Below are 16,441 nucleotides of genomic sequence, written 5' to 3'. Positions count from 1 at the left end.
GAACAAAATTTCCCCCATTATTCCCTAAGTCAGGACCTGCAGAATAATGCTGAGGGGGTTTATATAAGTACCATTTCCTCAGCAGAATATACCACAATCCTGCAGAAGAGGAGGGTAGTCACTCATTCCTGAATGGAAAAACCTCTCACTGACTGAGCTCAGCAGATTTAAAGAACCTTCCTTCAGGTTAAGCATGAAAATCCACTGATGTCAGGGAGACACAATGAGAAGCCCCCTGAGAACAATCTTCTGCTGGAGGTCTGCTCACTCTTGCTCCCTGAGATGAGAAATTCTCACAGCTTTTCTTTACTCTGATACAAAGCCATCAGTTTCAAACTGACACACAGTGGGGAGATGGGATGAAACAGCACCAGCAAACCAGGAAAATGCTGCAGAAATCAAAACACCAAAGCAAGTGGGAGGGAGAGAGAGAAAAGGGATGTCCTTGAGGTACTGCTATCCCAACGGAGAACGGCTTTTTTACCGTGGACTGTCAAGACAGCCGAGGTCTTCTGATCTCCACACACACAGGTGTATTCTCCTGTGTCTTCCACCTCCAGATCTCGGATCAGCAGCTCTGCAGCTGTATCTTCCTGTCTCATCCTGTACTTTTCACTTGGCTTGAGTGCCTTGTCCCCTTTTTTCCACTCCACCGGGACGCCCACCTTGCTCAGCTCGCAGTGCAGAGTGGCTGTTGCACCGTCTGTGGCTTCCCTGTTCTTCAACCCTTCCTTGAAAAATGCAGGCAAAGCTGAAGGACAGCAATATCAGCAGTGAGATGTAGCACTCCAAAGAGTTAAAATTATGTTTAAGCTTCCTTTTCCCTCTGATTTATCAACACAAGAATAGAGATTCTCATGGGTCTCCAGGAATCAGCGTTGGGAAAGAAATGTCATCACCAGGAGAGGATTTAATGATTGCAGTAATCCATTGAGGTATTTTACACATACTTAGTCACAAATCAATACAAATAGAGGTCAAAACACCATTTTTTTTTCCCCTGTGAAATTTCAATCAAAAAGAACAAACACCAATTTGAAATTTCTGGAAAGAAAATGGTTTTCTTTTATGACATTTTAATCCACAATGGGGGGGATGTTTGCTGTTTCCACATACTTAAGCAAACAAGGAGACATTTTACATTTTAGAAAAATGAAACACTGGCGTTTCATTTTAAGTGTCAGTTTGAAATGAAATTGTTCATTTCGATACATGGTGGGAAAACAAGCATTTTCACCTGAACTGACATACCCTTTCAAGGATGTCAGGTTCAGTAAAAATCAAAGTTCTCCCTGAGAATGATTGTCCTTTAGAAGTTCTGGGCTTGTTTTACACAGAACACCAACTGAATTCCACGACAACTGGGCTGTAAGCATAAAAGCACTTTGTTGTCTCAGGAATGGAGTACGAGCATAAGATTCCATGGAATAACCTAACTTTTTGGAATTTTAGGAAACCTTAAAATCCCTAAGACATAATCCCGTTGAAGCAACCTGTTTTTGTCTTGAGCATAACGGGGAGTTTAATAAAGGACCTTTCAAGGGAAAAGCAAAATGGAGGCCCCCAATTAAAAGAGTGGCAGCAATCCTGGTTGCTTTACTCTGAGCTTGGACACCGATATCCCTCTTTGTGCCACAAATTCCAGCTGCACGGATGCCAATGGATGCATTTCACTGGCATTGGTGAGCTGTGGATAGAGGTCTGGCTGAAGAAGGAGATGGGAATGTCACCAGGGGTCTGCCCAAAGGAACAGAGAAATCAGGGTAGCTACTTTCAAGATGTGCCTCGTTTTGTTTGTTTTACCATGAATTGTTAAAACTGCCATGGTCTGCTGGTCTCCACACACACAGGAATAATTCCCAGCATCCGCCGTGTCTAGATTTTGGATTATAAGCTCGGCCACGACACCTTCCCGCTTCATTTTGTATTTGTCACTCGGCTTGAGGGTCTTGAAGCCCTTCTTCCACTCCACGTTAGCAGCAGCCTTGTTCAGCTCACAGCTCAGGGAGACACTTTTACCCTCAGTGGCTTCTTTGTCTGTCAGTCCCTTGGTGAAAAGAGCAGGCAGGACTGCAGAGCAAACACGGACATGGCATCAACTCTGAGAAAGCCTGAATCCATGACTTAATCCCTCTCTTATCTCCCTGGAGCCACCAGACCTTCTTGGTCTCCTCCAGGATCTAGCTCCTCCACAATTTTTCTCCAGCCTCTAACCTTTCAAAAGGGTTAACCCTTCAAAAGATAATTCAGTCTAATTTTTTTTCTGTCCTCACCCTTTAAAACTTCCTTTAAATTCAAGTCTATCTGCAAATTACTTGACAAGCCAACTACCCTTTACTTCATACAGCATAAAATCAAAGACATAAAACTGGAGGCTGTATTTCAATATGAGGCCCAGAGCATTTTGCTTCCCTTGAGAAAAGCAGGAGTTCTACAGAAGGGCCTGATTCATGGCACTGTCTGAATTTCTATAAACCAGAGTCCCTTAAAGCAGAGCAGTTGCAAACATGCTGTCAGATTTTTGCAGAAATAAAATATTTGCTTGTATTAAGCCAAAGTTGGTAAAAAAGAGCTGGGAATAGCAGGAGCATTAAAAGCCTATTTTTTATTAAGATTGTCCTTGTGTAGCGCCATACATTGAGGAAAACTTGTTCCTCTTAGGAGCAACAAGTGCCATGGTCTAAGTCATGAAAAATGAATATTATTCCCACTTCTAGGTCAGTTCCTATGGGAAAACGTCTAAACAAGAAGCTATTCTGGACTAGGGAGGTTGTGATGAGTTGGGAACCTGTTCTCCACTTGTCTTTAGACTAAAACACCTTGGGAGCACACCAAGAAGGTATCAGGTGAAAGGAGAAAAAGAGAGAAGGAAGAAAGGATAGGAAAATTAATCAGCAGAAAGGAGGATTGGAAGTACACAGGGATCAGAGGAAGCAGAAGTAAGAGAGGAAGAGATCTTGGAATTAGGTTGACTTGGAACATGCGCTGAGAATTTCTTTTTTACCATTTACTGCCAGAGCAGCCGTAGTCTGTCGGTCTCCACACACACAGCTGTAATTCCCAGCATCTGCCAAATCCAAGTCCTGGATTGTCAGCTCCACAAAGGGACCTTCCTGCTCTATTTTGTACTTTTCACTCGGCTTGAGCACCATATTCCCCTTTTTCCACTCAACTGGGGCTGATTTGCTCAGTTTGCAGTGCAAAGTGACTGCCTCCCCCTCTGTAGCTTCCTTGTTCATCAGCTCTTCTTGGAAGAGGATAGGCAAGGCTGAAGGATGCAACACCAACAGAGAAGGAATCAGCACCAGAATGAAATGAACTGGAGTTACTGGGCTGCAGTGTGTACACTCAAATCAAAAATGCTCTGTTTCTAGGTGGGTACCATTGAAAAAGGGGGCAAAACCTCCTAGAGGAGAGAGAAATAAATTAAACAATATACAACATACAGGTGCTGTCTCAAGGCAAAAAAAAAAAAGCACAAGGGAATATTCGCTAATAGCGCGACTCTCTGGCACTACAGAGCCAAGAATGTGAAAACCCTAAGAAATCACACTCTGGTTGACCAGGAATGCTGCCAAAACTGCTGCGTTCGGGGTCTAAAGAGAAACGTGGGTAAGAGGGTTACCATTCACTCTCAAAGCAGCTGTGCTCTCCTGCTCTCCACACACGCAGGTGTAGCTCCCAGCATCCGTCAGGTCTAGGTCTTGGATAACCAGCTCGACGAAGCGCCCTTCCCGCCGTGTTTTGTACTTCCCGTTTGGGACCAGCACCTTCCCGTCCTTCCTCCACTGCACGGAGCCGCCCGGCCGGCTCAGCTCGCACTGCAGCGTCGCCGTCCCGCTCTCCGTGGCCTCCTCGTTCCTCAGCTCTTGCTTGAAATGGACTGGCAGGGCTGAGAGATGCAGAATGAAAAGGGGTTGCCACCCCAGACCCCGCTCAGAGGCCGAGTCATGATTTGTCACGCGTCTACCTAAGCCTTACTCCAACACCCTTATCCCTTAAGCACATCCTTTTTTCGTGGATGGGAAAAGAAATTCTCTATTGAATCGTTCTGTGAGAATCAACAAAACCATGATTTTGGCTGAGCTCAAACTCATTCTCATCATTACACACGATGAACCCTCTGAAAGAGAAAATCCTAAGGAATCTTATGTTTCCGTGCTAATTCAGGAAAACACACATGCAGGACAACATCCTTCACTCAAGGGAAGGTGAGAAGACAAGACAACACACACACGTCCAACGTGGGGTATAATGAAATGGAGACTGGGGACAGGAGTGACACGAGCAAGTGGTTGGAAGAAAGCAGTGGAAGCAGGACATGAAGGAAGTTGTTGTGAGGGAATGTACAGAGAGGAGGAGGAAAGAGGTGGACAAAAACATTCCAGCGTTTCACAGGTTATTTCTGCCTTTTTACCATTCACTGACAAAGCTGCTGTGGTTTTTTGGCTCCCCACTAGACATGAATAGTCTCCAGCATCCTTTGGCTCCAGGTCGTGGATCAGCAGCTCAGCCACGGTGCCCTCCTGCCTCATCTTGTACTTGGTACTGGCCCGGAGAAGAGTTTGTCCCTTCCTCCACTCCACGGGGGCCTCTGTGCCCAGCTGGCACCGCAGGGTGGCTGTCCCACCTTCCACAGCTTCCACGGGCTTCAGCTCTTCCTTGAAGAGCACGGACACAGCTGAGGAGTGAAGCATTCTCAGTTTACTTCACCGTCACCACGTGGTGACCTCGCACAGGACTTAGAGCCAACACAAATTCAAATTCTTTTGGCACACGCAGCAAAGAAGCTCTGACCTACCTGCACCTCCAGGAGTCTGCTGATATTTACAGTAGCAACAAGAGTTTTGGACCAAATAAAAAAAAGAACAATTATTTCCCAATAATTGCAACACCAAAATAATTGCACTTCTGCTACCCAAAATTATTGGTCACAGACATGTAAAAATTTGTTGAGAAAATGGAGAGAAGAATGGAATATTCTTTAATAAAAGGCACAGCTGAGACCCTTCTTACCTCTTGGCTTAGAGCTTGGACAGTCACCTCTATCCAAAGCATAAGAGATATTTCACAGGGAAGAAAAGATATGACTTTATCAGGTACCTTTGATTGATACATTTTAGCATGAAGTTATCATCCCAAAGAACAAAGAACATTATGGACCCAGCCAGAGCTGCCTTTTGTTTGTGTTGATCCTTGTTCTCCTGAACACCCTCTGAAAGTGCCCAGGGTTAGCAGGACCATGGCAAGAACAACAACAAATGGTCACAAGCAGGTGTCTCATTCCTACCATGGATTTTGACTCGGGCTGTGGTCTGCTGGTCTCCAGTGTCACAGGTGTATCTTCCCGCATCTTCTGGCTCTGCATTATGAATCACCAGCTCTGCCACTGTCCCCTTCTGCTTCATTTCATATTTGGCACTTGCCTGGAGCGTGGCTTCTCCCTTCTTCCACACCACGGTGGCATCAGCTTTTGTGAGTTCGCAGCGCAAGGAGACGGATTTCCCTTCTTCCACATCCGTGTTCTCCAGGGCTTGTTTGAAAAGCACAGGCACAGCTGGAACACAGAGCCAGGGGTTAAATCAAAATCAAATCCCCCCATGAGAGCTGTCACCTCTTAAATCCAGGCTCTTCCAAATGAGCAGAGCAGCCCTAGGCCCTCCATTGGCTGTGTGGCACAAGGAGACTCTGCCTGGGAGCAGGAATAAATCTCTCCCTCTGATGTTACCATCTCACTGTGGATCCCTAGAAATGTGGGGCAAGTTTCTTTTATTTTAAAAAAGGACCTTTTCAGATTCCTCTGGGCACCATCACCTAATGAATTCCCTGCTCCTGCAGGGCCCTGAAGTAATATTAATATCCTATATTTCTCCTGCTTTTTCTGCTCCAGCACACACTACTAAAGGCAGTGTATTTATTTAAGGGCAGTGAAGAGTGGAGATGGCACCTAAGAGTCTGAAAAGATGTCTTGGAAAGTCTGGAGTCTATTAATTACTTGACCATCTTCAATTTTCCAGGGATTGAATTTATCACATCCTTATGCTCCAGTACTACTGGTCTCCACCTCCAGCTCCAGTTTTAATCACAGCCATGTAAAGCAGCTGATAGGGCAGGAGCTAACCACAGAGAAAATTATTCCTCTGCACTTATTTTTTTTTTTTCCCCCAGTGGACAGTTACAGATTGAAAACCCCAGACACAGAATATGAGATCACATGAATGAAATACATCCAGGTGCCTACAAGGGTGCAATATTACCTTTAAATTTTACTTATTAAAGGTGGCTTATTAAAGATGGCACAAAACCCATGAAGTGCTATGTGATTTTTGTTTAATAGATCTAATGAAGTGCTATGTGATTTTTGTGTAATAGATCTAATGCAGTGCTATGTGATTTTTGTTTAATAGTTTTGTTTAATAATTAAGCACTCAATTAAGTGTGGCAATGTCTCAAATTGTACCCACCATTCACTTTGACCCGAGCAGTGGTTTTCAGTTCCCCAGCACTGCAGGTGTAGTCCCCAGCATCTACAGATTTCACATCTCGAATTATGAGCTCTGCCACAGTCCCATGCTGCTTAAACTCGTACTTCTCACTGGCATAGAGAACAGTGTCTCCCTTCATCCACTTCACCGGGGTACCAGGTTTGCTGAGCTCACAGGTCAGCCTGACCTGCTTCCCTTCTTTGGCTTCTTCATTTTGGAGCTCTTGCTTGAAAAGAACTGGTGTTTCTGTAAAAAGGAGTAACACAAGTGTTAAAAGAAACACGTGAGGTTGGAAATTACTTTTCTCTTTTAGGATCAGACTTTGTTTTTGAGACAGAAAACCGCAGGAATGAAAAAGCATTACCAAAGAGTAAACAGATCCTGACATCTCACATCTGGCTGCCAGCACTTTACAGCAGAAAAAAAAAAAAAAAAACCAAACCAACTGAGGCCAGATGCTTATTTTCTTTTTAACCACTGTCTGCACTGCTGAAGATGCTGCTGCTCTTACTGCTTTCATTATTAACATCAGTGGCAGATGCTGCACTGCAGTTAATGACACAAACTGTGCTGCTGATGGTTGCTCAGGGCTGGACCACCAGCACAAAAACCATAAAACTTCACTGAGGTCAACTCACACACAACACAGAGCACACAGAGGAACGGCAAAGCACTTTCTGTTGTGACCAGCAATATTGATTTCTCATCATAAAAACTCCCTACAGTGTATTTTTTCATCCAGCATGAACACAGACTTAAAACCAGCACAGAGCAAACACAGAGAGGGGAGCACAGCTGAACGTGGCAGGGTCCCTGTGGAGATTCCCCTGCAGGCTCTGTCACAGCCTGGGGTTCAAGGCTTTAAGGTGAGCTAGTGCAGGGAAGGCACTTTTGGGGGGAAAATAAACTCAACTGAAACATTCAGATAAGAAAAAAAAAAAACAAATTCTTCTTGAATTATGCTGTCTTAAGAATATGCAAGTCAGCTACTGACCTGTGATGCACTAAACCTGTGGCTGTTGGAAATCTACACCCTATTTCCCTCCAGTTTGGGATACTCAGTGTTACATGAGTATTGAATCTCTTTTTTTACTGAATTTCTATTTTTGCATTCTGCTGTTCTGATGTGACTGTGACAGATAAAGGAAAGTTTCCTAACAATGAAATTCCTTGTAGACATCCTTATGACTTGACTCCTTGACCTGAATCTGTGGTTTAAATCCTACATCCATCCACACCCTTCTCTGTGAGGGGGAAAACGGGGCTGTTGTGGGAACATTACAAACATGGTTCTTTTCTAACAGAAAATTGTTCATCCAGGTCCTACTGGAGTCAACACAGATCTTTGTTTTGTGTGTAATGGATATTGGGAAAATATCCTTGTGCTACAGAAAGACAGAAAATTGGAATCATTAACAGCCAGCTCTTCTTCATTGCATCATCAAGGTCTTCTCTTTCAGCCTCAAGTTGGTTCTTTGTGCTCTAGAAAAATCCTGTGAGCAGCTTGTCCGCCTGCTTGGTGCTCTGGGGTTCAGGCTGACCATTCCAGCAACCCAAATGCTTTTTTTGTTCGTGCTGACTTCCCTAATCCAGATGCAGCTTCTGATTAATCCATCCCAAGTGTGTAACAGCAGCTGCACACAGGACATCCTCTGGTCTGGATAAACACAGCCTGTGCCTGCAAAATCTGTCGCCCTCTTCTTTTAAAAGTTTTAAAGTTCTTTTAAAAGTTTTCTATGCCTTCTGATGTTTACGTATTTCTACTGGAGTTCTCACACACTGTTCATGTAAATAACGATTTTTTGTGTTCTTCTTTGTGGGAGGAGAGAATTGATGGACTGTTGATTTGACCAGTGTGGTTGGAGAATGGCAATTCCATCCTCCAATCCACTGCCACTTTTGGAATTCTATATATTGTGAGGTCAGAAATGAAAGTTACTTCCTTTTGCTCTTTTGATCTTGGTGTGAGTGCGTGAGGTATTTCGTGTCGTAGTGCGACAAAAATCCCCCCCTGTACCTGCTCAAACCTGCCCAGGGGAGTGATTTAATTCACAGACACAGAGCTCCTCCTCAGCCTGGGGCTGGGACAGTGACTCAGGACAGGCAGGGGTGATATTTGGTGAGCCTGGTTCTGACCCAGATGAGACCCAACCCATACCAAACTCAGAGCTGGAAGACTCACTTAAGAGAACTTTTGCCTCAGCTCAGATAGCAGTCCTTTAGATCATGGAATCACAGAACCCTTTGGGCCCTTTAAAACTCAACTAGTCCAACCCCTTGCCATGACCCCAGACATCTTCAACCAGACCAGGCAGCTCAGAACCCCATCCAAGCTGATCTTGACCTCTCTGGGCAAACTCCTGCAGTGCTTTACCACCCTCACTGCAAAAAACTTCTTCCTTACATGTAATTAAATTAACCCACTTTTACTTTAAACCATCTCCCTATCTCCTATCAAGCAGGAGAGCTCCTCCTGCCCAGTGATTCTCTTTGGGTGCATTGCTCTGAATAAATCTGTCTGCCTAAAGCAATTGCACAGACAAATGTGGGGCTGTGAGTCCCCTCCTTGGGGAGAGCCATCACTGGAGGCAGCTCCAGGAGGTGATCCATCCTTTCTGTGGATTATCTCTTAGCCTGGGGTGTTCTCCTGCTGCTCTCTTTTTGGAGTTTGGGATGAGATGTTCTTTAATGCACCTTCCAACACAAAGTATTCTAGAATTCCATGATTCTCTGAGGCACTAAAGTTTCTCAGAGCTAGAGCCAGGTCAGATGAAGGACTCTCCTGTTTCACATTCTATCACCTCTCTGGCAGCTCTTCCAGATGACTTGATGAGAACACCTCAGTGCACACCACAAGGTTCCTTTTCAGTGCAGTTTCATGTTTTTAATTCCAGTTAATTACTCTGGGCTTGGTGCTAGGTTCTTAGCCTTGACAGTAATACCTGCACCACTTTGGGCTGCTCCAGCCTCACACTCACATCTGTCACTGTCTCTTCCTTCTGCCCTGTGAATGACAAGCTTGGCTTCAAACCCTGACTGCCTGATGTTATATTTGGAAGAATTCCTAAGGCTCTTCCTATCTTTGCACCACTCCTCAGGGCTGTCTGAACTGGAGGTTTCACACTGAAGGCTCACATCCTCTCCCTCGGTGACTTCAGCATCAACCAGCTCTTTTGTGAAGACACAGGGCTTCTCCAGATTCATATAAAAAAACCATCTGACATGGTTCAGAAGATGTGTGGATTCTCAGATCACAGGTAATCTGTGAGATTTGGATCCAGGATTGCTTATTTGGAAACTATAGGTCAGGGTTAGTAACAAATAATTTGCTGTTTGTAACTATAAAGCCCTCAGGAAGACACCAGTGATGCTCTAAAGTGTTGTTTAACTGTTAAATTATGTCTGGGAGAAACTGAGAAGAAAAGATTCCTGCTGAAGAACATAAATATTAGCCTTTTGCAAATAGAACCTTTCATTTTCCCCTCAAGAAAAATAAATCCATTTGTGTTTCTGCAGCTTATTAAAATTCAGGCAAATTTTCAACTTTTCTAAAAAGAAAAGTTTTCTAAAAAGAAAAGTTCTTCAAAATAAATGTGGTTATTCTGAAAAAAAAATAGATTATGATCTGACACAGTGGAGACTGTGTGTTTTACATCTCTGGGCTATGAGAAGTATTTATATTTCCAGTAAGGAAACATCTCTCCAATCCCACATTCTTGGGCTGTCTGCCATTTATTTTGTGCCTTTGTTACCAAACACTGCAGTTTTACCTCAGTTTAACTCCTCCAGAGAAAACAATCCATTGTCAACAATGACTAGCAGAGAACACATGCAATGTTGCCTTTCAAACAATAAAAACTGAGTTTAAAACTTACTGGTTGCCCTTTTTTTTTTTCCGTTGAATTAATTAATTTCTCCTCATGAATCATCACCTTATCAGCTTGAGGAAAACTGAACAAGGCATCCACTGTACCACCACTGCATTATAAAATTCCCATCTAAATCAAATAAAACTCCAAGAGTTGTCCAGGATTGCAAAGAGTTCATTCTCCAGCCATAATTTCAATATATAATCAATGTTATTCTTGAACATCTATAGATATACAATGATGGCGCTAAATTTGTAGCATTTTTGCTCCTTTTTTTTCTCCACCTACCCACATTAACCCCACTTATTTCTACTCATCATTTCCTCTCCTGCAGTCGTGATGATGGATTTACCTTTAACAACCAAACTGGCAGATGTTTTCTTATCACCAGCTTCAAATGTAATGACCCCCGAGTCCTTCAGTGAGAGCTTTTTCAGCGTTAGCAGGTGATATCCACCAGGCTGGGACTGGATCTCATTAAGTTCATTGGTATGGAGTGGGGTTTTATCCAAAAACCACTGCACTCTGCTATAGTCTACGGGAGAGATTCTGCACTTGAACATGGCAGATTCTCCTTCTAACACAGTGACATCCTCCAGGTCTTCCGTTATTAGCACTTTCTGGCCTGAAAGGAACATAAATACATCAATTACTGGCATCTTCAGTTTCTGGCGTGAAAATCGACGTGGAAAAACTCCCAAGGTTTCCCCCGTGGGCATTTAAAGTAAGAAATAAGTTCATGGCAGAGAAGATTGAAACAGAATTCCCCCGATATTGACCACAAAACCCCACTCACAGGAAGATAATATATACAGGACACACACCAAAATAGGGCAAAGACAGCTTTAAAACATAAAGCACAACAAGTAGCCAGTACAATGCAAATCCAGGGCTGTAAATTTTCTCCTAATGAAATCCCTGGAAAAGTTGGAAGGACGAGTCTCTGACAGCATTACTGAGCTCTAAACATCACCATGATCTCTCCCTTGACAACCTGCTTGATTTTCTACAGCAAAATAATTCCCTTTCTATGGGATAGGACCACTGATCCCTCATCTTCTTTGAGTTCAGCCCAACCCCAAACACAGTGGGAAATGGAGAAAATGTCTGACTGTGGATTGGTAAAAAAACCCCAAAACATCTGTCCTGAAAACCTCTCTGTATAGATAGATACATCCCTAACTAAAAATAAATATAAAAATATAAACACACACACTAAGATAAACCTCACTATAAATATATATAAAATAAGGTTAGCACTGCATACAAAAATATCTCTGATGTTCCTCCTACTTATGAAACCAGCACAGGGATGTTTTACTTTGATGCTCGTGGGTTTTCCATTCAGAAAAGTTGGTGTTAAAAACCTCAGAGTGAATTGAGATGGCTCAGAGCCTGAGGTGACGATGGGAATTAAACACATTTCTTTGCTTCTTGAGGATGCTGTTCCAGATGATCAGAGGAGGAGTCTGACTTTACCCCATTGTCTTTAAAACCTACAATAGTTAGCAAGTGGATGCTGCTGCTGCACTTCCATCTGCCTATTCTGGACTCATTTCTCCAGAGGCAGGGTTAGATGGGACACTGGGACAGAATTCTTCCCTCTAAGGATGGGGAGGCCCTGGGAAGCTGTGGCTGCTCCTGCATCCCTGGAAGTGTCCAAGGCCAGGTTGGATGGGGCTTGGAGCAGCCTGGGACAGTGGAAGGTGTCCCTGCCCCTGGCAGGGGGTGGGACTGGATGATCTTTAAGGTTCCTTCCAACCCAACACATTCCATGATTCTATTGACCATTCTATTTCTCTACCACCTTCCTGGGAAGAAGAATTAAGGGGTTTGGAGAAAAGCCTGAAGGCAAGATAATTTTCCCTCATCCAACATCAGGCACTGTGCAACACATCCATTTTATGTTCACACAGGAGCACCAATCTCTCCCCTCACATGAGCTTTTGGGGGGGGGGGGGGTTAAATCACACCCAAAATACTCCAGATGTAATTGCTCCAAACTGCTCTGCATGTCCAGCTCTACATTCCTGTATTTTTGGCCACGTGTTCCTGCCATCACGAGAGAGACAGAACCAGAAATCAGCAGCTCTGCTGCCCTGCTGAGATACAGCTCTGCCTGTGCATGTTTCCCACGGCAGAAAATGGGTGCAAATCACATTCCTCTCATCCATACCTTGCACAGTTAGCTTGGCTCTGGACTGGGCATCCCCAATGTCACAACTGTAGGTGTCACTGTCACTTTTCTCCAGGTTCTTTATGGTCAGCTGGAGGACTTGTCCTTTCTGCGTGATCTCGTATTTCCTGCCAGCCCTGAGCTCAGCGATGCCTTTCCTCCAGACCACTGAGGATGCAGCTCTCTCGCTCTGGCACACAAAAACTGCAGTTCCACTTTCGTCCACTTTCAGGTCTGAGAGTTCCTTGACAAAATAATTAGGTTTTTCTGGAAGGAAATAAAAAAAATAAAAAAAAAATAAGGATAGAAACAGATTTGTCACTCAAACTAATCCTGAGCATCCAGAATCATCTGGAATCCTCTCTGCTCCAACTCATAGACTCATCAAAAAAATAATCATATAATCATTTAGGATGGAAAGACCTTAAGATCACCAAGTCCAACTATTAACTTAATTAAACCATATTCCAAATAACCACATCTACACATCTTTTAAATCCCCCCTCTGGCTGTGACTCCACCACTTCCCTGGGCATCCTCTTCCAATGCCTGACCACCCTTGCCATAAAGAAATTTCTTCTTACATCCAATCTAAAACTTGAGACCATTTCCTCATATCCCATCAGGTGGGATGATTCTAAGATCACCAGGTCCCCCTCCTGTCACAGGGCATAGCAGGTGAAATATTTCCAGGGAAGTTTAATGCCGTGGTGAGGTCTCCTCTCGCAGACAGCTTTCATCACTCATATTCAAAATAGAGTAATTGAAATTGCCAGTTTTGATTGGCTTGTTACAGAGTCCATAAGATTGTTCAGCATCCAAAAGGTGCTTTTTCATATCTAATTTTTTTTAAGCTTTTAATCAAGGATGTTTTGTTTTTTTTTTTAAACTAGAAATTGATCCTGCCCAGGGAGATGGAGGAGAAGAAACCTCCCATGGTTGTAGATATTTACACCCAACCTCTGAACCTGCCAGCTCCTCTGCACCCTTCAGCTGACCTTGCACTGTGATCCTGGCTGTTGTTTTGGAGGTCTCTGTCTCACAGGTGTATTCCCCACTGTCCTTGAGCGTGGAGTCACGGATGATGAGAGTGGCCCGTGTCCCCTCTTGCTGCAGGTCGTATTTCTGGCTTTTCCGGATTGCTTTGCCATCCTTGTACCACCTGATGCTCACATCAGCTTTGGACAACTCACAGCTCAGGCTGATGTCTTGCCCTGCTGGTGATGTTTTATCCTCCAGCTGTTTTGTAACCTCAGTAGGTTTTTCTGCGGAGATTTAAAAAAAAAAAAAAAAAAAGGATCTTTGAATGAAAATCATCTCTATATGGTTGGGTTTTTTTTGCAATTCAAATCATAGAATCCCAGAATGGTTTGGATTGGAAGGGATCTCAAAGATCATCCAGTGCTACCCCCTGCCATGGGCAGGGACGCCTTCCACTATCCCAGGCTGCTCCAAGCCCTGTCCAACCTGGCCTTGGACACTTCCAGGGATCCTGGAGCAGCCACAGCTGCTCTGGGAATCCTGTGCAAGGTTGGAACAAGATGATGGAAAGTTCCTTCCAACCCAAACTATTCTGGGATTTCCTGATTCTATGGAAAAGGACTAACTGCAGATTGTGAACTATATCTGAAAATTACTAATTTCTTCTCTCCACTGATCACCCGTGAGCCTTGGGTGATTGTCTCTGATGCACAGTCTGGGCTGTAACTATCTGTACACACCAATTAGTGTAGTCAGTTCTCAAATATCTATTAAAAGTTTCAGCATTTCACTTGGTTTTAAGAAAAAAAATCTCAGCTCTTCAAGGCTCGCAGGGAAAGCTGCTGTTGACTCAGAACATAACAAGTGTTTGCTGACAAACCTTATGAAAACACACCCAGGACTTTCCTGAGCCCGTTACCTTTCACAACCAGGGAAGCCTTGGAGGTGAGACCACGGGCAGTGAAGATGACTTCCCCAGTGTCATCAGCAATCACATTTTTGATGCTCAGTGTGTATTTCCGACCCGCGTTGGAGGCTTTAAATCTCCCCCCACTTTCCACTTTTCTCCCATTCAGCGTCCAGTTGAAGTCGTCAATGCTTTCATGGGACAAAATGCACTCAAATGTGCAATCTTCTCCCTCCTGGATTTCAGTGTTCTTGAGCCTTTTGGTGATGCCAATGTTCAGTTCTGGAGAACAAAAATTGCATTGATACAAGTTAAAAATGCTTTTATGATAGATATGAGTACAGCAATGGCTTTTTTAACTCATAAGAGTTAAATCTGCTAGATTGGCAGGACACCACTGTATGCCTCACAGATGGCTGCGATATGGGAAGGATTTTTCAGGCTCAGAATCACCTCAAAGTTGTACAAAAAGAGAAATGTGAGTCTCGGGCTGTGCTCAGGAAGGACTGAATGAAAAACAGCTCAGTGAGGAAGACTCAAGATTTAATGGGTTAAAGAGAAAAGCTGTCAGAAAAGAAGCCTCTGGGACAATGGGTGATAGGAGAAATGGGATGTTTGAGTTGAAACTCAAACATCATATTTCTCCTCCATGCTGATAGGAGAAATGGGACATTTGAGTTTTTTTACTTGTTACACCTGATGTTCAAACCAGGCAAATTCAAAATTTTTCTCATCAACATTATGAGTTTGGAAGCCATGAACAATTCTTTGTCCTTCAGGCTGACACAAGGATTAGAGGACAGGCTGAACAGTTGGGTTCCTCAACAGGAATATTGTTGTGCTGTTTTCATGTTTGTACAATGGACTCCGAGTCAATAGCTCAAAATATGAAACAGGCTGCTTGGGGAATTTTTTTGTTGTTAGTTGGGATTTTTTTTTTTTTGAGAGAGAGATTTTTGCTTTTCTGGCAGGATTTATGCACTTTAGGAATGTTCAGGAAGAAGATATTGTCGCTACATTCCTGACACATGATTTTCACTTAAAAACCCCAGATATATTTTCACCAAAAGTAACAGGGATTCTTCAGACATCACAGTATTATGTGAGATTTGTTCAGGAACAGGTGAGAGCCCAAGAGACCAAGCCCACCCATATTTTTAACACGCCTTGAGAGGCCACTGTCTACAGCACTTACCCTGAACGCTGACCTTTGATTTGGCAACATCAGTGCCGATGTCACAGGTGTATAACCCCGCATCTGCCTTTTCAAGGTCATGGATAAGGAGGCACAGGGTCTTCCCAGACTGTATCTCCTCATACTTCTTGCTAGAAGTGATCTTCACACCGTCCTTTTTCCAAACAGGTTTGACCTTCTCTTTGGAGACTTCGCATTCCAGTTTGATCACACCTCGCTCCTCACCGAAAACATCATCCAAGGACTTCATGAAGACAGCAGGTTTCTCTGAAGGTCAAGAGGCAAAACAAAGAACAACCAGGATTTTTGGGACACTTTCAGTTGCTATCAAATATTTAGAGACATTAATAAACCCTTGGCAACATTGCTGATACCAGTGCAGAATCTAAACCAGTGTCACCCTCCAGCACCCCCAATTCCTTCATCCTGCTCTCCATCCTTCATCCTGCTCCAAATCCCTTCATCCCAAGATTGTGTTGACACGAGGGGCTGCCCTGCCCCAGGTGCAGCACCTCACACTGGCCTTGCTGGACCCCAAGAGGTTCACATGGTCTCACTTCTTGAGCGTTTCCATGTCCCTCTGGATGGCACCTCAACCCTCAGGCAAGTCACCTGCCCCACTCAGCTGGTAGTCACCTGCACTCTTGCTGAGGGTGCCCAAGAACGTGTTAAACCACAAAAACTCAGTTGTGTGACTGAGCTTTCGGACATATGAAGGACAACAGGAAACTGATTTCTCATGGCTGATTGAATCCAGCTCCAGAACTGATGTATTAAAAACCATAGAATTACAGAATATCCTGAGTTGGAAGGGACTCACAACAATCA

General features: G+C 43.8%; 1 protein-coding gene across 1 annotated transcript in view; it reads right to left on the bottom strand.

Moving 5' to 3' along the window:
• Positions 1-16,441, bottom strand: part of OBSCN (obscurin, cytoskeletal calmodulin and titin-interacting RhoGEF) — a 168,714-nt gene that overhangs the window by 105,927 nt on the left and 46,346 nt on the right. Inside the window, exons 28-39 of the mRNA XM_053972858.1 lie at positions 15,614-15,880; positions 14,431-14,700; positions 13,529-13,795; positions 12,531-12,797; positions 10,707-10,979; positions 6,465-6,731; positions 5,291-5,557; positions 4,418-4,681; positions 3,626-3,892; positions 3,005-3,268; positions 1,804-2,070; positions 485-751 (exon numbers count right to left, since the gene is read on the bottom strand). Of these exons, the coding sequence (XP_053828833.1) occupies positions 485-751; positions 1,804-2,070; positions 3,005-3,268; positions 3,626-3,892; positions 4,418-4,681; positions 5,291-5,557; positions 6,465-6,731; positions 10,707-10,979; positions 12,531-12,797; positions 13,529-13,795; positions 14,431-14,700; positions 15,614-15,880 (3,207 nt within the window). The remainder of the gene's footprint in view (positions 1-484; positions 752-1,803; positions 2,071-3,004; positions 3,269-3,625; positions 3,893-4,417; positions 4,682-5,290; positions 5,558-6,464; positions 6,732-10,706; positions 10,980-12,530; positions 12,798-13,528; positions 13,796-14,430; positions 14,701-15,613; positions 15,881-16,441) is intronic.

Source organism: Vidua macroura, chromosome 1 (genome assembly GCF_024509145.1).
Source record: "Vidua macroura isolate BioBank_ID:100142 chromosome 1, ASM2450914v1, whole genome shotgun sequence".
NCBI classification, from domain to species: Eukaryota; Metazoa; Chordata; class Aves; order Passeriformes; family Viduidae; genus Vidua; species Vidua macroura.
This window is presented reverse-complemented; position numbering and strand designations above follow the sequence as displayed.